The sequence below is a fragment of the Trachymyrmex septentrionalis genome, unplaced genomic scaffold (genome assembly GCF_001594115.1).
Source record: "Trachymyrmex septentrionalis isolate Tsep2-gDNA-1 unplaced genomic scaffold, Tsep1.0 scaffold22, whole genome shotgun sequence".
In the NCBI taxonomy this organism is placed as follows: domain Eukaryota; kingdom Metazoa; phylum Arthropoda; class Insecta; order Hymenoptera; family Formicidae; genus Trachymyrmex; species Trachymyrmex septentrionalis.
This window is the reverse complement of record NW_017305375.1, coordinates 3031462-3057431: the sequence shown is the minus strand read 5'-3', so window position 1 is coordinate 3057431 and position 25970 is coordinate 3031462. Positions and strand designations below refer to the sequence as shown.

The following is a 25970-nucleotide window of genomic DNA, read 5'->3' as shown; positions in this document are numbered from 1 at the left end:
GCTGGTCACCGAGATGATTATTTTATACGGAGCAGTTTCGAGCAGGGGCGACCGTGATTTCAGATAATCGTAGATTTATCTAGTTGAATGATTCCGCGCGATCGCCGAGCTGCATCAGTTTTATATTAATATTAATGCTTTTGAGACGAATCTTCGAGAGAGAGAGAGAGAGAGAGAGAGAGAGAGAGAGAGAAAGAGAGTTTATCACTGTGATCGATTGATGTGCTGAGTTGCCTTAATCGTTACAATTGTGCTATAATTCAATTGCTCGACGAGCGATTGTTTTGCATTGACATTTTATTTAGAATTGTAACATAACGTGTAACTCACACGCACGTGTATATATCTATATATGTATATCGATAACGAAGAAATTGTATATATAACGTTGATTTTTTAAATCGAATTTTTTGCGCGTTTCAAGCGTCTTTTCTCCTCTTTGATTAATGGTTCCCGCACGTAACAACATGTTTCTCGTTTGCGTGACCGTGGGACTTGTCTTTTTGGCGTCGAAGTATCGCAACAACGTACTTCGTAGCGTCAAGCATCTGTATAAAAATATTAAAAATCGCGATAGCAGTAAGGATGCTGATAATACAGCTAAGCGTGATAACCATGATACTGATAATAATAATAATAATGAGGATAATGACAACAAAGAGAATAAGCTTATATTAGACAAGATTATTCTGGCCGACTCTCCGGAAAAATGCGATTACGCCGTACAGCGTATTCGTTGGTAAGTGAAAATCGAAATTTAATATTGCTAATTTTAAGCGTTTTCTAATCTCTCAACAATATTCTCACAATCATATCCTAAGACGTTATAACAGACATTGCTATATCATGACTTTCCATAACATGATGGAAACGACCGTTTTCATAATTATTGTTTACATTTTTTCTGGAGAGCCGAATACCAAGATTATTGTGTTTGGAAGGCAATAAGTATAAAGTGTCCTTGGGATTCTCTGAGAAAGATCTGGATTTCCTATAACAATAGCTGGCAAAATTAGCGATCGTTATACGAAAAAAAATTTATTTTAATTTCTAATTTATAACAGATTTCTTTTATAGTAAAATAAAATTTTATTATTATTTATTAATTACAAAGAATAAAATGAATTTTTTTTTTAGTTTCCTCTTATAATATAAATTTACACTTGCTCTATTTTTATGTTGACTGCTTTTCTCAAAGAGAATTTTCTTTCTTTAGTAAAATAAATTTTGTTATTAATTACAAGGGATAAGATTAATTTCTTCTTCAATTTCCTTTTATGATATAATACACTTGTCCTACTTTTATGTTGATTGCTTTTCTCAAATCTGTTTGATGAAACATGCTCTCCAGAAGGAATAATAACATTATTTATGTCTTATTAAAACAATTAATTTGTTGTATATGTTTCTTTGATAGTGATCTGTCTGATGGTGTACTGGGTTTCGATTGCGAATGGGTCAAAGAAGGACCTGTCTCTTTGTTACAATTAGCTACTTACAATGGAGTAGTTGCTTTGTTTCGCATTGGAAAGATTGGATACATTCCACCTAAACTTAAGGTAACATTTCACAAAAAGTTCAAGATTGACTAATATTATGCATAATATTGAATTTGTAATTATGTTTATGTGTTAAGGAATTGTTAGCTAGTAAACACATCCTTAAAGTCGGGATCTCTTCGTTTGAAGATGGACATAAGATTGTAAAGGATTATGGATGTAGAGTTAATGGGACTCTTGATTTAAGAACCCTAGCTGAAAATTTTAATCTACCGAGCCGGAAGAGCTTAGCCGCCATGTGTTTAGAATATCTTAATATAGAGATGGACAAAATAATAGAAGTCAGGTGCGGTGACTGGGACGCTAGCACCTTAACCGACGAACAAGTTGCATATGCCGCTTGTGATGCGCTTGCATCTGTTATCGTTTATCATAAGGTAGGAATTTTTAAACATCTTTTTTATACATGATTATTATGACTATAAATTATTTCTCATATCCAATTTTGTTTCAGATAATGCAAAAAGAAAAAGAAAAGTATACGTTATGGCAGAGAGTAGGAATTTACTTATATAATATATTGAGTAGTGATATCAATGTGCGGATTCATGGTGTACCTGCTAGAACAGTCGATACGAGGTATAAAAATTTATGAATTATATAAAATTATGCATATGAGAGAGAGAGAGAGAGAGAGAGAGAGAGAGAAAGAGAGAGAAGTATATATAAATAAACATCTGTTTAAGGTTCAAGAGTCAGCGATCACCAAGTGCGGACAGTATTACTAATAATAATGTTTTAAATGCTAAGAATAAATCAGTAGTAGTAGATAAAAACACTATTAACGATCGTAAAAATGCGATACCTACTAGAATTAAACCATTATATCATAATTGTTATTTACAAGCACCTGATGGAGATATATTGTGTACATGCGATCGCAAGAAAGCAGAATGGTATATTACGAAAAATTTAGGAAAACTTGTGGAGACAGATCCATATACAGTCAGATTAAATTTTGAGCCATCTGGCCGAGCATTGGGAGAAGTTGGACAATATTATACACAGGTGAAACTCAATCAATGTGTAGTCTGTGGATGCACTGAGAAATTTATTAGAAAAAATGTTGTGCCACGAGAATATCGAAAGTATTTCCCATGTAAGCATTTTTATCATTTTTTTTTATCCCTTATATAATATTAAAAATAGATATAATATTTATATTGATTAATGAATAACATGTCAATCTAATAAATATAAGAATATAATTGTTCTCCATATACATGTGTACTTATCAAAATAAACATTCTTTTTAGTGGTAATGAAGGCACATCAATCTCATGATGTATTATTATTATGTCCTTCGTGTCATGAAATCAGCAATAATCATGATCTGCAACTCAGAAGAAAGTTAGCAGACATGTGTGATGCACCGTTAATTGGGCCAATGACACACGTACGAGACAATTTTTTGCATAACCGCCGAAAGTTGCATTCGGCTGTTAAGGCCTTGAGGGAAAAATTCACGTTACCTCCTCGGCAACGTGAAGAGTATGAAAATTACATACTAGAACATACGGGACAGCAGAAAATTACGCCGGATCTGCTTAACGGTCTGAACGAGCAACTGAAGAATGCACTGATCCAGAAACCGATACCTAACAAGTATCAACCACATGGCTTAAAGGTACTGATTTTATAATAAATTAAAACATTAAGACAAATTTGTAAAGTCTTTGTACTATTCAGTTTAATTTTATTCGACAGGTGGTACAACATTTTCAAAAGCAAGAAAGTGGACTCGTCGAGTTGGAACGTATGTGGAGAGAACATTTTCTTTTCACAATGAAACCAAAGTACCTGCCAAGTTTATGGTCTGTACGCCACAATCAAGAACGGTTGATCATACGTCAGGCACAAAATAGAATTGATGCGGATGATGCAAAGGCGGCCGGATTAACTCAATAGCGCTAGAATTTGATTATTAGAACTGAAAAGTCTCGTATAAGAGCGAGAACTTCTCTCCACAAAGACTGTTATATCAATCAATATATCTCCTATGAATATATATACATATATATGGCTATATTGTACTTTTATTTATCTGCATGTAACATGATGCAATAGTATGAAACCCACAAATTATATTCCTTAATATAGAAACTAACATTTTATTCTCACAAAAGTTTCAAGTTTCATTGTGCACGCTCAAAATATACATTTTAAAATCAACATTTCCAAGATCATATTACATATTTACAAATTTCTATGTTGGATAAAAAAAAACAACATGCTATACTTTAAAACCATGCTAATCAATATCAGAATCTATTGTTTATTATGACATTATGTACAGTTGTCTAGAATTAGAATAAGTAAATTTAGACTAGGAACAAATCTCATGGCTGCCTGAAAGTTTCTCGACTGCTCGTCGAAGCTTCCTGCGACGTCGGTGGTGGTGGAGTCGTCGTTCCCTTTTGATTTTTTAGTTCCTCGTCAATGCGCTCCTTGGCACGGACAATCTTAGATTGCAGATAGAATGAGCCACCCTTCAACTTGTCATTAGCCTCCATGAGATATTTGTAGTTTCGCTCAACCAACTCCGTCTGGTCAGGACGTTCCACGTTCAGGATGCGTAGAGCCTCTTCTAGGGTAAGACCGATTCTGCTATTGGCAGCGACGTGTTGCGCTCCCTGACTGCCACCACCTGCTCGCCGCGCCGCTTCCTGGCTCGCCGCGATCTCCTGGCGTAAAGCGCGCGCAAAAGCTTTGCCGACGACCTGCGTGCCCATCACGATGATCTGTATCAGATACTTCGCCATAGCTTAACCTCACTACGCGCTTACAGCACCTCGACGTGCAGACGAGCTGCCACGCCAGCGTTATTTATTCCCTCGTGCCTGACCGACTGTTCCAGAGTTGGATTTATCTGCGTAAATTTGTACCCTGGCCATGCATCAGCAACACGATGTCTCGGCTACCATGAGAAACCTAACCTAGCGATTACACATGGCAATCATAAATGACGTAAATTTACGATCGCCTATTACAATCGCGAGTGGAGTGAGGGAAATAGAAAACGCTCTCTGCTTTCGCGATTTATATAGAATGTTTTAAATATATTTATTTTTCTTTAAGTTTTGCTCTCTTATGACAAAATCTATATTAATTTTAACGGTTTTGTTATCTATTTATTTCATTATTTCTGTATGAATTCAATTCAAAAGTGCGTATGTTCCATTTTGATATCATTTTATCCTTGTTATTCACCGAATGTTAAACGAAGATAAAATGATAAATTGTGCGTAAAGTGGAATGCCAAGTTGATTTCGCAAAACTTTGTTTCTTTGCATAAACAAATTACTTAATGTTATGTACGTTATTAGTTATTACGTAATTCTAATTGAAGGAAGCGGATGAAAATTATATGGTCATGCATATATATCTATATACTTAGAATTTATGAAAGTCATTCTCTTATAATTATTTTCTATTTTTCTTCATAATATGTTAGCTGCGTTCGATTTTGCTTATGTTCGTCGAATTCCATGATTTATGCCGATTTGCAAAACCGATTGTTTTGTTAATTAATTTATCTTATTAGGATTTTTCAATCGGTATCGTAGAAAATCTTTAAAGTGTGCTACGAAAGTTTTAAAAAATATAAAACGAATAAAAAAATTTAAACATAGGTAAAAAGCGAGCAAAAGTAAAAAGTATTAATTTTAGAATTTGTGAAAGTCCAAATTATACATACCTATTATATTTATAGCTTCATTTTAATCAAAGCGATGTCGTCATTGTAATAAAATTATTTAAAATATGATAGAATAACAAATAAAAACTTTAAAATGTTAACTTTTTATTTTTAAATATTAATTGTGTTAGCGGTGTCTGGGAAAATAATATCTATACTACTAAGTTCTGCAGTGTTTGCACTTCTAAAATTTGAATTATTATTTAATGTACCTGTTAAAAAAAAGATTAGAAACTAACTTAACTGATAATTTTAGAATTTATATATGTTATATGTGATATTTATAAGTAATAAAATATTTATTAAATATTCCTTGTTTATTGTTCGAGATTCAACGTCTTTCAAATCATCGTCCGCATCGACAGTTTTCTTATCGTTTAAAAGTCATTAGCTACTGATGAGCATACCCAAGCAGAAAAAAACAATAGATATAATACTAAGTTACATTAACGTAATAATGACTTGTTAAAATAAATTGTAACTTAAAAAATAATTTTTTAAAAAGTAATTTTTAATAATCACTTTGGAGGAATTTCGATACCATATATTAATGTTTTTAAAAATGTATTGATTCTCAAGCATTTCTTTATTTATATACATAAAGAGACAGTATTAATATACACCATTTTTTTCTCATTTTTATTTTGACAAAATTATTCACCACGCTCTGTTATAAGGTCTTTAGTTTGGGTTAGTTTGGACGCTTTTAGTACTTTATATCTTTCCTAATCTATCCTATATATAGCACAGAAGCTTGCAGCAATATTGCTGCAATATTGCTGGAATGATGTATGCTGCTCAGTTGCACTAACGTTACTTTAACTTTAAGCGAAGCTTAAGACTCCTTCTATCTCTCTTTAGGCTTTAAAACGAGACAGACGAAAAATTTTTTAAGTCTCGCTTAAAGTCAAAATAACGTTGGTACAACCAGGCAAAATACAATAAGTGTAATAATGTTCTAATTAAGGAATCATTCAATCATTCGAATGTGAAAATAACACCTCATTACGATTGTTCAATTTTTTTATGGATTTTCTACAATAGCTACGTTCGAAGAGCTCGCTATCAAATTATTATACCATTCTATCCTTATCTAATAAACGATAAAGACAGAAATGATAATGATAAGTGCTATGAGCATCTAAAAAGTGCTTTCCATTAGTGATACAAGTGCCGTTCTATACCTTGATTACTTATTAAACATAAAGAAAGATAGAATGATGCTTAACTGTGTCGATTTGTATAACTTATTCATTTCTTTCAATATAGATTATCTTAGTTCAACTTACTCTTCATCTTTCTCTCATTCTTAGAGCTAGACAAAGATGAAGAGTTAGTTGAATCAAAATTAAAATTACACTACATTGATAGAAACGAGCATAAATGGAAAGCACCCAAACCGAATGCAGTCAAAGTGTAGGATAGTAAGTACAGCTGCAGTGTGGCGCGACAGTGGTGATCGTGCACTCCCCGTGCACCCCCTTGAGTTGCATTGCACAAGTTCGCACTTTTGGTGGCGTTGGCCAGTGTGTGTGTGTGTGTATGTGTATGTGTGTGCGTGCCAGCACTCCGGAGTTACCAGAGTCCAGCGTCCAGCTGCCAGCAGCGTGCGCGGTGCGCGGCGCGCGCGAGCAGTAGCGTAGAGCGAGTCGCCGTCGCGCGAGTTCGCCGTTGGGCGAGTCGAGTCGAATCAAGTCGAATCGAGCCGAGAGCCGAGTCGGGTCGCGCGAGAACAAGCAAGCGGGACGAGCCAAAGGAGAGCAAAGCTGGTCTCAGTTCTCTCTTCAGTTCCTTCGTCTTCGTCGTCGTCCCGTATGTGCGTCCCTCGTCGGCGCGTCGCCGTCGGCCATTGTCCCTGACATGGAAGCCTATCAAAATGGCAGAGATCGTGCAGATGTTTTTGTTCCTATATAAATCCAAGTACCGTCGGAAACGTCGTCGCGACGTCGACGACGACGACGGCGGCGGCGGCGGAGGCGGCGGCGGCGGCGCGTGGTTCGATCATAACCGCGAGCAGAATTGCGATCGGCGGTGGCGGTGTCGGTGTGGCCATGGCAGCGGCGGCAGCGGCGGCAACGCGACCGCGACGGTGCCGTGGGCATCGTTTCTACTGTGGGCGGCGCTCATCTATTGGGTGGTCCACGTAAGTGCCGCCGCCTCCACCTCTTCGTCGTCGCCGACGTTGGACGCGGGCTGCGACCCCGACACCTGTGTCAACGGCATCTGCGAAAATGGCATCTGCGTATGCCGCGAGGGCTGGCAGGGCGCACACTGTCAATTTTGCGGTGGGAAAGTCAGGTAAGACGTTCCTGTCAATTCAGGAAACTGGGACTTTACGATTCTGTCTTTTTTTAATTCCTTTCACTCAATCCTTTTATTTTTCTCTCATTTTTTTTTCTTACTTTCTTTGGTTCAATCTTGCGGCGCGATCGTTGCCGTCTCGTTTTTTGGAGCGCAAGACGGAGCAACGTGTGACGGGGTGTTTGGCCTGCATGCTCTAGGAGGAAAACGCCTCCCAGATGCTCGAGACGGAGATACATGAGGGAGATACTCTCGCGAGCCTGTGTGTTTCTCGTATATATTTTAAACGTCGTGTCAAGTGCAACGGGATCTCTTCGCTTTCTAGGTCGCTTCGATCGCGACGAGTTCCGGGTGAGCGGACAACGGAGGGATCCACCCCCCTCGCGCGACGTAAATAAATGCCTGCGTGCCCATGGATGCGTGCATACGTGCGTACGTGTTTTCGGTCGCCTCTTTTCGAGAGAGGCGTCCTCGAAAGCTTGCTCCTGTTAGTCGCATCGCTCAATAGCTTTTCAGCCCACTTTCTTGCTCTTCTTTGACGTTCAGTCGAATTTCTATATTCGACTAGTTGAACGATTATTTTGTTTTGTTTGGGCTGTTACAAGGAGAAAGCGAATGAAGGTATCATCGAGCTAAACCCGTATCGGGCTCTTTTCTACCGATGTAGATACCAGTGTAGTTACAATGAGTAATCTAATCTTGGTTTAATTTATTCTTTATGTTTTTCTAATTCTTAGAACTAGAAAAATCTTCAATTTTGAACCGTAAGTTTTGAATCGAAATTAAAATTAATCCTTACAATATAAGATATAATTTGGTGCCTTATATATATCCGTCTGTTTTTATCATATTTAAAATAATTTAAAAAATCTCTAAAAATGCACCAACATACTTTCAATTTTCTAGAATAAATATTGAAACTTCATTTTGGAAAATAATAAAATGTTGCACAATTTATAATTATCGAAAGATTGAAAGAAACTTACACGAACAGGAATCGCTCGATCACTAGTGACCCGACCTTGTATGGTAAGGGTTAATTTATATTAGTAAAAATTTATATTAGTAAAAATGGACTGTTATATACACTGAAGACTTAGAACTGGGATTAAAATTCATTTAACTAGAACAAAATATATCGAAATTGAAATTATCCTCCTTGATTGTAAAATTCTAATCCTTAATTATCTTAAAAATTTTAACTTCGCAATCCTCAACTTCCAATATAACAGTCTGATATCTATTTCTACCAACGTAAATTAATTTTATAATCTTAATTCCTTTCTACCATTATAACGTAATTCTATTGTTGTTTTAATTTACGCTTATGCTAATTTTTAGAATTAAAAAAAGTTAAGTTGAGTACATAATTTAAATTGTGATTGAAGGTAATTTACATTGGTAAAAATAGACAATAGACTGTTATATGCATTGGGAATTGAGGATTGCGAATAGAATTTACTAAATCAGAACACAATAGAGAATTAAAATTATCTGTGATTAGTCAAGTTTTAATATGCAAATTCTAATTCGCCTCGTGTCCTATCAATGTAGATTAATTTTAATCTCGGTTTAATTTATTCCTTATCTCTTTTTAATTCTTAGAACGAGAGAGACAGATATAATTGATAAGGAATAAGTTGAACTCCGAGATTAAAATTAATTTACATTAGCAATGAACATCAAACTGTTATATATTAAGGACCGAATTGAAGATTAGAATTTATCAAATTAGAACATAATAGAGAATTAAAATTGAAATTAATTGATTTGTCAGGTTTTAATCTTCAAATTCGCAATTCTTATATTTATTTCTATACCAATGTAGAACTTTTTTTTGGTGTAATTTTTTATCTTTGTTCATTTTTTTAGAAAAAGTTGAAAACTAAGCCGAGATTGAATCTATATATCAGTCTGATAGGTATGTAGTTTTATCAAGCATCACAAAAGGCAAATCGGACAACTTCCGGAAGACGATCTAAGATCAGATTTGCATGTCGGCCGACCGACTGATCGATCGATCGTCGCTGGCTTGAGTTCTCGCCGTCGACGCGTCGGAGAAAGTGCTCTCTGTCAAGGATGCCGATTATGTAGCGTCACGAAACATTCACCCGATACAGAGGAGGAACAAAAATATCCCGCCCACTCGTGCGCGAAATGAGCTTATAGCTCGAGGATTGTCCGATTCGAATGTATATCTATCAAAGTTTCGAACGATTTGAATATAACTATCAAAGGTTGTCTGATTTGGATGTATCTATCAAAGAGATTCGTCCGAAAGATTTGAATGTATTTAGCTATTAAAAAAGCGAATTCCAATACGATAAATGTATTAAGAATAAACTGCATTTCTATAAAGTTATTACCGGTTTTAGGAAGAGTTAGATAGCTTGAAACATTTCTCTTTTCTCTCTCTCTCTCTCTCTCTCTCTCTCTCTCTCTTTCTCTCTAGTTGAGAGAAAGATACTAATAGAGTTGAAGAGAGCTGGTATGCTCAATTCTTTTTAACGAGTTAAAATCAAGGAATGCATAGTTTATACCTATTACGTATATGATTCTGCGAATGCAGTATTATCACGAAAAGACGCAAGACGATTTTCCTCGCGCGAGAAGGAAGAATCACTCGTTTCTCTTTTATGTCCGTTTCTACCAACGTAGATTAACTTTTTAATCTCGGTTCAACTAACTCTTCGTTTTTTTAATTCTAATTCTTAGAACGAGAAAAAGATAAAGAGTTAGTTGAACTGAGATTAAAATTAAATTACATTGGTAGAAACGGCATTACACGACGCACTATGGCACTCTTCGGAGTCACCAAATGTTCGTACGAAGTTCTTCGTGGAAAATGTCGAAGGTACATTTCACCCGATCGTCACAGCCTGTTCATATCGTGAGCGTGCTCGGAAACGATTGGAGATATCCAGCGGATATATTCTTGGATATTCTTGGATATGTATAATGAATATTCCACTACATGTCGAGAATATGTAGATATGATGTGGGTACATTCCATAATTATTCCCCAGCCCCTTCTTAGATATTTATCTGATATTTGAGGATGATTCGACGAATCACGAACGTTCTATCGATCGTTCAGAATTCTCTTGAATATTTAATGAACGCTCACATGTTTCGCGACATCTGATTTTTTTGATATATATCTTAGTAATATTATTTAATAATATCTTGAATAATGAAGAGAAGTTTTTGGATACGTTCGGGGAACACGTTATTAGCTATTGATAATGTGTTTTATTTTATTCTGATTTACATCCAATGAATGATAAAGATAGAATGATTCAACAGCGTACTTCTCCAACGCATACTTTCAATTTCTAAAATTACGAATAGTTTATGAATTATTAATTACATTATTTAACAATAACGTAATTATTTAATAATATTTAATTAATAAAAATGAATCTTTTGATTTTTAAGGTTACAAATAGCTTATGGGACTTATAATGCTGAAATTTTAATTGTGTAATTTGTAGCAAAAACATCTTGAATTATTTTGAATTTGCGATTGAATATTCGAAGTATCATTTTTTAAATATATTATTAATATAAATATAGTTAACATATCGTGATTTTGACTTTAATGTATTGTCACATTCATCGCGGAAATTGTGGTAGGAGCTCTCTTTAGAGACGAAAAAAACGAATTTTCCGATGCTCTTACTGGTTTGACAGTTTAAGTAAATATCGATTTTCGAGTTTCGTGATATTTACCGGGAAAATTCTCGGTAAGTCGCGGAAAAGTCGTGCAATCATTTACATGCGAATACGATCGGATTTTCGCGTGAGATTTCCTGTCTGTCTCTGAAAAGCTATTCCTAGTTCGGAGCATCGCGGTGTTGGTGACAAAATGATTAATAGACGTCGCGAACGTGAGAAATAGATCGCAAAGCCTCGTCATCTTCCGTTTCGCTTTATATAACGGGTTACGGTGTAATTATAATATTGCCGCACGTAAAAATTTTTATGACTAGTTGAAATCGTGAACGATTTTAGATGAACTAACAGCGTTAATATCTGTTACTATGCAGCGCAGCTTAAAAATGCACAAAAGGAAATTATATATAGGCCGACAAACAAGCTATAAAGTTTTATGTGTATTAAATTATTAATAATATTTATATATTTATAAAAAACTCTAAAGTATTAATATCTTATTAAATACCAAAACTAATAATTAATACAAATAAGAGTAGACTACCATTTTTGATTAAAGCGGATCTTGGTGCTTAGTAATATTTATATAAATATACAAATATACATATAAATATAGAATTATCATTTCTCTATTCGGCGATTCAGTTTGTCAGACTTGATACATAATCATAAATTGAAATAACACCTTACAATTGAATTAATTGATCGTTGAATAATTAATGCTATTAACATTATTATTATCAATAAGACCTGTAAAATTTACTAATTATTGCTAATTGCTGATAATTAATATTCAAAATTTTAGCTTTGATATAAGCTTTAAGGAATCTTAAATTGAAAACTGAACTCCGACGAAATCATTATTTCACTGATTTAATGGAATTCTTATACACATACGATTTACATGACATCACTACATATTAGCATCGATACCACGCGCGCGCGCGCACACACATAAATTTTCTAAAAGGATTTCTTAAAGGATAGTCTAAGTTTAATTCTAACAATTCGACATTGTTTCTTTATGTAATTTATTGTATAGTCTGGAGTCTCCAATTTTATAAGATCTCCAAGATTGTGGGGGGAGGGGAGGGGAGCTTTTATATTAAAAAAATGTCACAACTTGATAAATGTCATATTAAACTAAGAAATTATGATGTAAGAACATCAGGTGTAATATTGCGTATAATAACATAAATATAATTTGGCTGTTATTATATTTCTTAATAGTAGCAAATTTTTAATAGCGACTTTATATTGGCGTAAACAATTGAAGTCGATTTCTGATTGATCACAAATATTGCTATTTTAAACGACTGCGCATCCTTGAAATATGTTCACTTGATCTTACATTATGTAAAAATTGATAAAAAAGATCTCAAAAAAATTTTTTGTTTTCAGGCAACCAATAAAGTGATCTTCAGTCACCAACCGATGAAAATTTGTTAGTGTAGAGTTTTTTTATATTGAATAAGATGTAACTAACTTTAGATTTTATTTCCTTTTAATACAAGTAGCAAGTCTAACGTTATTAACGTTATTTTAATGTTAAAGTAATAATAACATATCTGGATAATGATTTGATAAACACAAAATTTTATTACAAACTTTTTTGTCAGTCTGTACATTAAGATGTACTTTAAAAAGTTATAATTGGAATGTTTTTCCCTTTGATTTTTTTTTTCAATGGAAAAGTTTGGAAAATATAAATTCGTGACAATATTGATCCTATCAATTAATTTCCAATAAAACTCACTCATTTTGCAGACGATTTAATTTGACAGAATAAGTACATATGCAATTTATACAATATTTGCAATAAATGTGCAATTTTCCAAACGTGTGGTATTAAATTTAATTCGTTACTCATACCACGTTGAGAAAAGCAGTTCCGCTTCGAATAAAACGAACGAATTGTTAATGACGAATTATCAATGACGAATGTATTATATTAATAATTAACATGTAACGTCAAATACCCATTTTTCTGCCAATTATCAACTACAAATCGATTAACGAATATGCAAACAAAGCCTGAATGGTTTGGGATTTTATATTTATAATACATTCTAATGATAGGATTATACACATAATGATAGATGTAATGATTTATAAAGAAAATGTTTGTAATTGCTTTGAGAAAAACCAGATTTTTTTTATTTAATCGAAACTCACAGTGCTCAACTATTTGCGGATTAATTAACTGATAAAATCTACACGTGATAATGATTACTCAGTGATTTTCCGTCACGCTTCAACCTTTACAATTCCATCGTACAGGCTGTAAATTATATTCGGTGATTACACTTAATTTGATTTCCTTTCGGTGCGATGAATACACAAGCGGCGTTCGTTTCACAGTATCGCGCCAATGACTTAGAAGCTATTAAGATAATTATTGCGCATTATCTTTGAATCAATATCGTTCGAGTAATTCCATCTCATTTGATAATTTAAAAAAGAATTTTAGGATCGTCTTTCAAAAATTCTTCCGACAAGTCTACACTGTCAGATGTTAAAGGAGCAATGATAATCCAATTTCCTGAGCTAAATATTATTTTGTTATTTTTAATTTCCATGTGTATCAAAATATAAATAAATCCATTTCTGTGATTGAATTGGTTAGTTTAAAAAAAAAATAATGTCCATATTAACGTATGCATTTAATAAATAAACTAAATTTGAACCAAATTTAATACTTTTTCAGTTAAATTGTTTAGCTCTATTATTTTAGATAAATTGATACGTTGAGTAGAAATAGCGGAGACCTGTAGAATGATTAAATAACTCAAATTGGGTATAATTGACATTATAAATTTAACAGTATATATAGGTTTGTTTTTTATAATTAAATTAGTGTATACTCATTTTACTTAACAATAGGTAGGATAAAATGGGGTAATTTGGATAGGCTAATAGAAATTTTTAAATTATATGAAATATTGAGGTCATAGTGTATTCAATCAAATATATGAAATATATATTTTATATATTTGATTAAATACATTATGCGATCTCAATCTTTTATAAAATTTTAAGATTTCTGTTAACTTATCCAAATTATCTTGCTTTATCCTATTATGTTTTATACATAATAGCGAAAATAAGAAGAAAAGTTCTAGCAAATCCATCAGTGCGACAATAAAAAACAAATTTTATATTTACAATGCTGTCGATTCTGTAATTCTTTCTTAACGTTACGATGTGGAAAGAATATGAAATCGATAAGAACAATAAACACTCGATGTTATTTATCGTTGACAAATGTTGTTAGTAAACGAACTTCCTATCTCTATTACATACAATTAACCTTCCATGATACACATCATGTAATCCTCAAACTGTTCCACCTCACTTGTTTCCGAATTACTATGTCGTGGTTATACCGACATGATAATATCGCGAAATTGTTCATTAGTAATATCGCATTAAGCTGCAAATTTAATTAGAATCATGTTGTGCGAACGGTGGCCCAAATCATTTCAACCCACTTGAATCATCGACATTAATTCCCTTGATTTTCTTCTCGATTCTCTTCTTGATTTTAACTTTCCTTACTTTAGCTACGTTTTCAGCCGAAATATGGAATACTGGCGATGTGCATAGAATATCAAAACTAGTTTTAAATTTTTGGAATTAGTCAAATCTAAGAGGAAGATTCTATATTTAGCAAGAACCCTTCCGACTTAAGTGTTCTTGCTAGATATAGAATCTTCCTCTTAGATTTTATTGATTTCGACACGTTGTCTCATTTTTTTTAATTACTTGAAATAACATCGAAATTTCGTGGTCAATGAAAAAGATATTAAATTTAAATTTTTATATATTTATAAAATTTTGACAAACACAATTTTTGATTTTTATGAAAATGCAAATATTACTAGCGAATTTTATTAGGATATTAAGTATAAGTTGAAAATTTGTAAAAGCGCATTTCTTTGTGTTTAGGTCATTTATACCTCTTTTACTTTTTTTTATCATATAATATACATCTTTCATTATTCATTAAAAAACCATTAATTAATGAATATTTAATAGGTATGTCGTTTGTAGCTATTCCTTATTAAATTATTAATATTGAATTTATTTTCCATTTTTACATATTACAATATTATTATTATTTATTTAAGAATAGTTTTGTATATTTAATGTTGTTACTATGCAACGAAACCTCGTTATAAATTTTCTTTATTACAAAATTATTTATTTGTTGATGGTACGAATATCTCTCGTTTGTAATTTCATCGTTAGATATTATAATTTTGCAGTCTTACTTTTGTAGCTTATTCTCTCTCTCTCTCTCTCTCTCTCTCTCTCTCTCTCTCTCTCTCTCTCTCTCTCTCTCTCTGAATTTCCTGCCTTATTTCTCGTGCATCGATTTTGTTATCGTGGAGAAGGCGTTTTGTTTCATACCACGTGTTACATTATGCATAACTCTACCTACTCATACGCTATCTTCTCTACGGACCTTCGCTCTTGTTCAAGCACGTGCAACGGCTTATGTACAGATATAGTACGCATGTAGTTTGGAACACGATTAGTATCTCTGAAAGTATTAAATTCACAAGACTTAAAATAAAAATTATAAACTTTACTTAAAATAAAAGTTGTAAAATTGTATAAGGTGACGTTGATTTCGAGTAAAATATAAGACTTTTAATTGAATCAAAGACAAATTCAACTTCTCTATTATACATCTATTTATAAAGTGTCTTACTCCAAAATTAATACTTCAAGAGAAATTGATATATCAAGTTTTGCATGTCTTGTTTTGTTATGCATGATTCGGTACGATTCGTTACACGAATGTAATCTTTTTCTTTAATAATATGTAACTATTCATGAAACCATCGCTCGTTTGCATACTGAAGCACAGAGTGACATTGAAGTTAATATTTAAATATTGTTCCACCGTTGATCATTTTTGATTAATTATATAATTTTATTAAATTCAATACATATATGAATCCTTAATAAGAGACAAATACTGATATCATATTATAAAATTGATTTTCTATAATATATGTTTTATACATATAAACTATTTCCAACTTTCAATATTAACTCTTTATAACTAAAATTTAAATTGTTGTTTTATTAAAGTTTACTTGAAATTTATTGAGAAGACAAATTTTATTGGTTTTGAAAAACTAATTTATTAAAATATTACCATCAAATTTATATTTTTATAAATAAATGAAAAATTATTATTATCTTTTTATTGATAAGTTTAAAATCTTTTTCCATGTTATAATATTCAAAAGAAATAGTGGCTTTTAATACGCTACATTTAAAAAAATACTAAATTTTAATAAACATTTTTTAAAAATAGTTCTAAGTAAATATTTATTAAATATAAACATTTATTTGATACAAGAATCATTAATTTTATTTTACTATTATTTTTTATTAAATAAATATCTATTTACTGTAAGTAAATGTTTACTTATTATTAGTACTATTCAAAGAAATATATATTAAAATTTAGTAATTTTTTTTTCAGTGTACACATATACTATCGATTATATGCAATTATCATTTAATGATATATACAATGCTGAAGTTTATCAAAGATATTTTAGAAACAAATCTTTTAATAAATTTGAAGTTGGCTTATTTTTAACTGTTTAACATTCTGTATAAATTGCATGAGATATCTTGATAGATAAAATATTCTCAAAAAGCCCTAGACACAATGCGAGGGAATATCTGTAAATATCTGTAGAAATTAGTTACTTTTCTCACAATAAATTTGAAGAAAGTGCATCATATATGTATTATAAAGTACAATTATCCATCTTTAATTCTTGTTTCATCGCATCTATCTAACGCATAAACATACGCTGCATAAGGAAGATATTTAATACTTTAAAACCCTAGATATAATATAAGGGAATAGCGATAGCGATAACACTATTTCAATCTATCAGAAACTGTATATTTTGATATATCCGATTTCTGATAGGTTGAAATCGTGTTATCGCTATCGCTATTTCCTTGTATTATGTCTAAAGTTTTAAAATATTAAATATCTTCCTTATTATGTTCATGCGTTAGATAGATGCGATGAAACAAGTTAGGATTAAAGATAGATAATTATACTTTATAATATATAAGTACATAAGTACATGATGCATTTTCTTCGGATTTATTATGAAAAAAATAACTTTTTATAGATATAATCTTGATTAGAATTATAGTATAATTGCAATCAATATATTTCGTGTATCAATATATGTATATTTAGACAGTAGATTCTTTAGAATCAAAATTTCTTCATTTCTCTTATTTATGAAATTTATAAAGTATATACGCGTATTAAATCTTTAAAAATCTAAAGCTACAGTCCATTGGATGTAGGTGGTTACGTTTATCGTTGCTGTTATAATCATGTCGGCGAAACTTACGTCTTTCACGAGGTAGACTCCGGCGAAATTGGAAAGCGTTCTAAATGTCATCTCGGCCATAAAGCCTTCTCTCCTGATCCCGAAGCGAGTCTTTTTGTCCACTGATCCGTCGCACCTGATCTTTATGTCCGTCCACATAAATCGATCAAGTCCCAAAACGAGCCCTATATAGGGAATGTTGAGATTTTCGAGTTTTCTCCGGATATTGCTAGGAACTGCATCTCTCTCAATTGAACGAATTAAAATAACAGGAACCTTCATTTTACTACATTTCAAGTTTTAAAGTGTTTCTTCATTTAATTTAATTTATTATTTGTGAATCAAGCGTAACAAAATTGTCTACTATTCTTCAATTTAATTTTTGAGAAAGGGCTTTAATTAAAATCAGAAAAGAGATTGGCATAACACATCCAGCTAATTCTTTTATCTTTATATTTTTTGTTTTTCATCCATTTTTAACGGAAATTTTCTGGCTAAAACAAAAATATTTCTTTTTTTACGAGGATTGGCATAAAAATAGATGGCGATTCTTTTTCTATCGAGAAATGCAAGTTATTCTCGTAGCCGCAGTTCGCTAAATTAAATTATCCCCGCGAGCATTGTCATTCATATTCCCTTTTTTTTTCTCGTACATCTGCGCGGAAAAGTTATGTGTAGTTGCATTTCAATGGATTTATTGATGCATTTGAAGCGTATGTCAATACGTTTATCGACGAGTCTGTTACATTTATTCGTACAACGAACCGACTCGCAGTTAATCTGAGTATTCCAGTTTAAATGACAGATTATTCCTTTTTTCTTCTCATTCGAATGCAAGTGGACGAGATCCTTCAAAAGACGTCACTTTTCGCGTTGATTTCTGGCTCCCATCTTGTACAAATCCTGATAAAATATTTATGAAAAAAATAAAAAGGACGGGATTAGTTCATGAATATCGTATGAGATTATTTTTCAAATTTACCTGACGCACTAAAAATGTATACCGCCTTTTTAAGTAAAAAGAAAGAATTTCGAAAGAAAATGACACTTGCTTTTGATACTTACTGTAAGAAGAATAATAGCATAATTCATATCCAAGGTAATATATTCAAGTTACATATGTAATTATAATATTAGAAGTGGAAATATAAAAATTATAAAATAGACTAACATATACATATAATATAATTGTAAACTACATATATGTACAATTAAAATTACGAAAATGGAATGTTAACTTTATTAAAATAATTACTGCTGTTTCGAATTTGTTCGTCAACAATATGATTGCGATGTCAATATTGCCGTATTTCTTCTTGCTATAAATGATTAGGAATTAAATTCTTTGATATATCGACCTAGCAATATATAATCGACATAAATTTCAATCGTAACTAATTTACATACACTATCGCTCAAAAGTTTCAGCACGTCTGTTTTTGCTAACAATATCTATTTTTTCATTTGTAAGATGGATTTATGAAATAGAAAATTTATAAAATATAACATGATATATTCTTATTTTCGGCCATAGAAGTAGTCAATAGAGTTACAAATTATCAAAAAATAATAATAAAGAAATTAAAATAAACTTAAATAGACAAATATTATGATATGTTGTTTGAATGAAATATAAATTACAAATTTTCTAGATACCGATAATAAATGCTTGGATGATTTACAACAAGAGAAAATGGAAACAATGTATATTTTCGCAGAAATTATAAGCGCTAGATTAAATATAAGTCTTTGATTAAAACACTTAAAGAATTTGTCGATAATGCCAAGAATTTGGCATCCATTATTGAAATCAAAGAGATTAAGCTTAGAGAAATAAAAAATCTGAGAAAAAAGTTCTTTTTTCCTAATTTCAGTGAAAATATAATAATAAATTAAAAACGTTATGCATACAAACTGTATTTTTTGTTTTTTACGTATTTTGTGAAATTTCTATAAATGGAGAGTATGTTGAAACCTTTGAGTGCAGTATGTAATTGAAATTCACTACAAATGAAATATTAACATTATCATATCAAAATGATTACCGTCGTTCGGAATTTGCTTTTCAGTAATGAAAACCACAACGTGTTTGTTGTATATTGTTGTTCACATTGCTGGGAAATACTTCAATATCATCGCCTCGTAATGTACGCCACAATTCAATAAACACACATTTCGCTTACGCGGAGCAACTTTTATTACTTTTCGGGAAGGAGCATTTTTGCATAGAATTCTCGATTTTATACATCGCGTTTGTTTTACTCACGGATTGCAACGCGACATGAACCAGCTCGCTGCGAATGTCAAAGTGAGAATTGAAGTCGAAATCTGACCACGCGCGTGACGAATTCGATTTTCGATGGATATGCGAAAAGGAACGTTACACCGATCATCGCGTTCTATTTATTTGCGGAAAAGAATTGCAAAAAAAAAAACCAGAGAAAGATCGATATTGTACGAACGAAAAATATTACAGTTTCAATTTCTGACGATGAACATTCTAATCTCAAAAAAAAATAATCCTCTTCTGGTACTCATCCGTCTATTCGTGAGCGTCAAGGAAATCTTTCACGCGGTTCTTATGAGACGTTATTATCCGGCGCCTGCTCGTTCGGCGTCTGAATTACATGCACCACGAAGCAGACTGTTGCTAATAAAAACCGGATTGAGAACCGGTAGAATTCACGATTTTTATGAACTGCTACACGTCTCGGCATCTGGTACACGGTTGTGCCGCCTTCGCGATTTTCACGACAAAAATTTTACAAAACTTATTGTGGAAAATGAAAAGACACAGCAGAAATATTCTCAAAAGAATTTCAAGTTGATATCATCTTCCCATAAAAATTTAAGTAACTTCTTATGATGATGTGGCGCAACTCCTTAATCTACTATCTAAAGTGAATTACTTAAGGGAATTAAAGGAAAAATAAAAGTAATGAATAACTTGCTAATTAAGCTTTTGAAAATTTTGTGAATATTGAATGTAAATCACACAAGAATACAAGAAGAGAATTTTCTCTTGAAGTTTACCCTAAAAATCATAGTATTCGTGGGACAATATAAGATTTAAAATTTCATATAATTCTCTTTGATTTTTTAATATTTTTATAATAAAATATAAAATATGTTTGATTTATTTTACTAAAAAACATAGTAAAATTTCAATAATTTTAAAATATGTTAAACAGTTTATGAATCTTTAATGTTTTAAATAGAATAGATGTCAAATATTACTGACAAACATGTAAAATATTTTACTTTAACTAAATGTAAACGATAGATCGACTTGTTTTTTAATCTGCGAACAAAAACTAATAGTTCATGCTATTTTGAATATAGTAACTATGATTTGAATCTATCTATTTAAATCAACCGTCTCCGAAACTTTAATTATTAATAATTTTTTAACTAAAAGTGTGCAAACGAAAAATCGATTTGTTGCGGAATATATAAATGAAAATCTATTGATTGAGACTATAGTTAAATCTAGTTTGCTCGTAATTGGAAGACTAGCATGAAATTAATCCCCCTAAAATTGTTTGCCTAATAACTTTTTCACCAGAAGTGTGCAAACGAAATGTGCATACATATGCAAACGATAAGCAATCGTATGAGCTATAGCAAGTTAATTTTTTCAAAAGTTGGTGCGCCAACTGCTTTTACGAGTGCATTATAAATATTGTATATTAAGACAATTTATAATTTGCTTCGTAATTTTTACTACGTATTTATAAAATGATTTTTGTTTCAGAAATTCTTATCATTACTATAATAATTATATACAATAGTTTGCCAAATTGTCCCACGTTTATCACTAAACATGGTAAAATTTATAGCGAATTTTATGGTAAAATGTAAATGAAAAATTTTCTCCGTGTACAAATTCTATTAATTTTTTTATGATTCTGCGACTCTACTGCTAGTAAAATTGAATGTATTCGCAAACGGAATTGAAGTTTTGTGCAGAATTTAAAATAATGTTTTTATTTTATATGTACATGTATATCAGAATTTAAACATTTATCACAACTTATTTTTAAATGCTGCGTCAATTTTTTACTGGAGTATGTTCCAATTCTTAGAAAAGATTCGAAAATCTTTTTATACATTTATAAAATCTATTTGCATCTTATTCATGTTACACGCGTTAGAATACTTAAAAAATGTAGAAATATCAAAAACACTGCACTAAAAATACTAATGGTTGTGATTTATCTATCATTTCCTGTTTTTTTATTTGAAATTGCTAGGATTTTTTTGCTTTAACATAGCTGTAAGATGATTAAAACATGTGATATGCAAAAAAATGTTACTTTATAGAGCGTTATTTACTATAAAGTGAATATATATGAGAAATTGACTTTTGAAATTGCACGATAAGTGAACGATTGTAGTGAAATCAAGTCCGAAATAATGGCTTCACTTCATCATGTTACAACACTTACAGTAAACTTAACATTATTGCGCTAATAAAAAAAAATTCTAATTATGTAAGAGAATATCTCGTTAGGTTTATTCTTTCCAGCTGCACCCTTCTTTGCAGCTGTTGCTTTTTCTTTTAGTCTCTTTAAACGAGTGTATACTCTCGTTACGTTCTACAGAGAAAGAGAGAGGGGAGAGAGAGAGAGAGAGAGAGAGAGAGAGAGAGAAACCTCTCTCATTACAAAGAGAGAGAGAACCGAGGCAGTTATGTTACACAGTGTCTCTCCTTACAGGCATTCGAATATCATATCTTCTTAATTTCGAATCGTTGTAAGAATGTTCGAAATGTTTGTTCGTGCTTGCAAAATTAATTAATATATAAGCAAATAAAATTTAAAATGCTTACGAGGATTGTAGCATAACAATCTGCACATCATATCGTTCTCTTATTTTAAAAGTGACATAATTAAAAAAATTAAGTTTTTTAGAAAAGGAGAGAAACTGTTTTTTAACTTAACAGAAAATTATTGACAAATAACATAATATTTAAAAAATATATATATTTTTAGAAATATAATTAAATATCATTTTTATCAATTTCGTTTTACAACTCTTAAAAAATTATCCTTTTTAAGTTGTGATGAGTTTGATAACCTATATAAAATTATAACCAATTCAAAATAATTGATCGAAAATAATGTAATTTAAAATATCACCAACAGTTTATGTTTATTTTGATCAGCTAAAATGACTAAATTCAAAATAAAACAATTTTTTCATCACACTTTGATCAAATTGACTTTCAACTTTAAATGTTCTTTGTAGAAGGTTCTCCTTTTTGTTTACAAGAATGATAACTCAAAATGTGTCATTCTTGTAAAAAGTATTCGGATCTCTTTGAAAACTTTAAGAATAACATAAATTCTATTTGGCGGATAGATTCGAAGTTAAGTTAGCTTATTTTTAGTGATTAATGTAAAGTAATCTTTATTTAATTCATTTATGGTAATATAACTCGAAAATCACATTATTTTAGGTGTGGCTAAGAAAGAGAACGATATGCATTTTTCGACACTTCGTTTTAAACTTTCCAATGACTTTTGTCTTTTTCATTTTATTAAGAGAGACACTCTTTATCAGATAATTTTCTGTCTGTTCGAACATCTTTGCAGAATTCTCCAAATCATTCCGGCGCATCACGTGTAAATGAATACAATTTAATGGCTGTGACATTGTTCTGTCCTTCATCAATTCCGAAGTCTGGAATTGAAATCATATTAAGCATGCTTTTTTTTCTACAAAGAAGATAATTTTATTTTATGGTACACGCTAAGTACTTCTCTCATTTAAATGAGGAGATCCTTAAAGACAAACTTTCTTTTCTTGCTTTTGTCCTCTTTTTTTAATTCTCTTTCAATCTTACTCTTGGGTCTTGTTCAATCGTCACACCTCCGTTAGCTATATTGTTACGTAAGTAGATATTCAAGAGGACTTTCACAGAAATTATCTAAAGTGTGTCTCGTGGCAACATATTATTTTGAGTTCGTTCCACGTTTAGCTGTGCCTCTTTTCCACCGTGAAAGATTGGAAGATTAAATGTGGTTATCGTTCTCATTTCACGTTATTTTAATTCGGATTGGGGCGTCCGGATTTTGCGATATCGATTATTCATCGGGGAAATGATGAATAATTGACTAACACATTCATAATTTGGTTCAACCGCATAAGTTGCAATCCGTGCTCAAAATTTCACGTTTCTGCTAAATCGGAATCATCGGAATATCATCGTGATATGCTATCGTACTGATGTCACTGATATTAATAACTTTCTATTACATTATGCTTTCTATACTAATTTCTTCATTGATTTGCAATATCATGACAGAATCACATTTTCCGTTAAACTAATCGATATTCACGTAGAGAACCAGAGAGACTTATCCGCGATTTACATAATTTGAAATTTTACGTAGCTGAGAAGCGATTTTGAAAATTGAAGTTAATTTTCTTCATATCAGGTAGAGCAAATATTGATATATAGATGTAAGGAAACAAATTCATTCGCACTCGTTGAATTCACTCACGTCTTTTAAAACGAATTTGTACTGCTAATAACATCCGTCCAACATTAAATAAAGAATAAATCAATCGGTCATTGAACTTGACATCGAACATGATTCATCTGTTTTATTAACCATCATATAAAGAAATACGATGCAGCGTTCACGAGAGTGGAGACTATTTCTGGGTATGATGCTTACAAGGCGCTCTTAATAAGACGCGGAATTTCATACGATCGTGCATCGCTTCGATAATAATTAAATCAGTAATACTCGATAAGAATCTGAAGTATTCTCACTTGTCGATCCATTTGCAGTTCTTATCGTAAATATTAGATAACTCTTCGTAATTATGTAAATTTTATATCTATAATACATGAATATCATAATTGAATTAAAAATGTATGTGTCATATCTAAAGACAATACCGAAAATATAAAAATTTTATGAATTGTTCTATTACATCTATATATCGGTGTAAAATTTAAACATCGTTCTTTCATTATATAATTTAAAAGTTATTTAATTTTTTTTTTTTTTTTTTTTATGCGAAATCGCATTTTGTGATACTTATTTGCAAATTTGATGACGAAATAAAATTAAGAATCAAATTTTACACTTTACTGATCAAATAATAATAAAAATATTCGTGCAAAAATTTATTTGGACTTACTCATTTAAAAGTTATTGAAACTATAGAAAAATATTGTCATTTTATTGCATAAAATTTATTATAAATTAAATTTGTTGCTTTGTTTTTTACAGTTAATTTCAGGACGTTTATAGGTCAATATCATCTTTTTAACCCTTATGTGGCCAACCAAAAAATCTTGTACCGGGGCCAACCGAGGTACCCGGGTACCTCTATACAAATTTATGGCTAAAAACGTGCTGTAGCCTTAGTTATATATAGCCTTAGTTATATAGTTATTAACTATAAATGAATATTATTTATTATAATTTATTTATTATTGATAATTTACTGCTTTTTGTATAAAAATCATTTTTATTTTATAATATACTACCCGAATCCATTATTTATGTATAGAGGTACCCGGGTACCTGGTTGGCCTGGGGAGGTACTTTTTTTGAAACTCGAAATTTTTTGTGAAAATAAATAAAAAAAAAACTTTCTAATGCATAATTTTATAGGAAATCGGTCAAATAATGGGGATCCGAGACGATTTTAGCCAATATTTTTAAGAAAAAAAGTTATTCAACAAAATGTGCGACCATAGGTACCCGGGTACCTGGTTGGCCACATAAGGGTTAAAATGATATTAGCCTACACTGTAAAAATAAAATGTTAATTTTAACTTAAAGATGTATAGTGGGCTTTCTGAAACATGCAAAAATGTTATAATTAACATATTTGTGTTAATTTTAACATTTTTACATGTCTCAAAAAGCCACTATATGTCTCTAAGATAAAATTAACATTTTATTTTTTATAGTGTGTATATTAGCTTATTTTGTCTCATTCTTTGACTAATATTATTGTAGATTAAGTAAAAAGTTATCGCGTTCTTTTAGAAGACATCTATCAGTAAAAATCGCAATTACTTTCTTACCAACAATATAAACATATCTTGATAGAGTAAAGTTTCAGCTTTAAAAATCTCTGTTTTAAATTATACGATACGACAATTTTTAATGGAGTTATGAGCAATTAAAGTCAAAATAATTCTTTTATTTAATCCGCGATAACTCAGTAATCAAAAGTCGTAGGAATATTAAAAAAAAACGATTTTGTAGGGAAAGTATCAAGCTTTCACGATAGGTAATCGAAAATTTTCTCAAATTCGTTTTGGACACGTTACAAATCCACAAAGTGAGAAGAAAATTTTTCGTCTTTTTCAGCTCGTAG

The 25970-nt window shown here is 31.3% G+C and overlaps 3 protein-coding genes across 4 annotated transcripts in view; 2 read left to right on the top strand and 1 right to left on the bottom strand.

Moving 5' to 3' along the window:
• Positions 1–372: 372 nt before the first annotated feature.
• Positions 373–3583, top strand: LOC108748358 (exonuclease 3'-5' domain-containing protein 2). The gene is made up of 7 exons (XM_018486466.1): positions 373–739; positions 1418–1559; positions 1637–1936; positions 2014–2138; positions 2246–2658; positions 2816–3186; positions 3267–3583. The coding sequence occupies exons 1-7, from the start codon at positions 447–449 to the stop codon at positions 3465–3467; spliced, it is 1845 nt and encodes a 614-aa protein (XP_018341968.1). The 5' UTR covers positions 373–446; the 3' UTR covers positions 3468–3583.
• A 192-nt stretch (positions 3584–3775) lies between these two features.
• Positions 3776–4550, bottom strand: LOC108748360 (mitochondrial import inner membrane translocase subunit Tim16). Its single transcript, XM_018486473.1, has one exon. It carries the CDS (start codon positions 4319–4321, stop codon positions 3899–3901), a length of 423 nt encoding a protein of 140 aa, XP_018341975.1. The 5' UTR covers positions 4322–4550; the 3' UTR covers positions 3776–3898.
• A 2372-nt stretch (positions 4551–6922) lies between these two features.
• LOC108748357 (attractin-like protein 1) overlaps positions 6923–25970 on the top strand; it is a 31612-nt gene continuing 12564 nt past the window's right edge. The window contains exon 1 of one of the 2 annotated variants that reach the window (XM_018486465.1): positions 6923–7554. In XM_018486465.1, coding sequence (XP_018341967.1) covers positions 7133–7554 — 422 coding nt within the window. In that variant the 5' untranslated portion in view covers positions 6923–7132. The remainder of the gene's footprint in view (positions 7555–25970) is intronic. The other variant, XM_018486464.1, reaches the window with a different exon arrangement.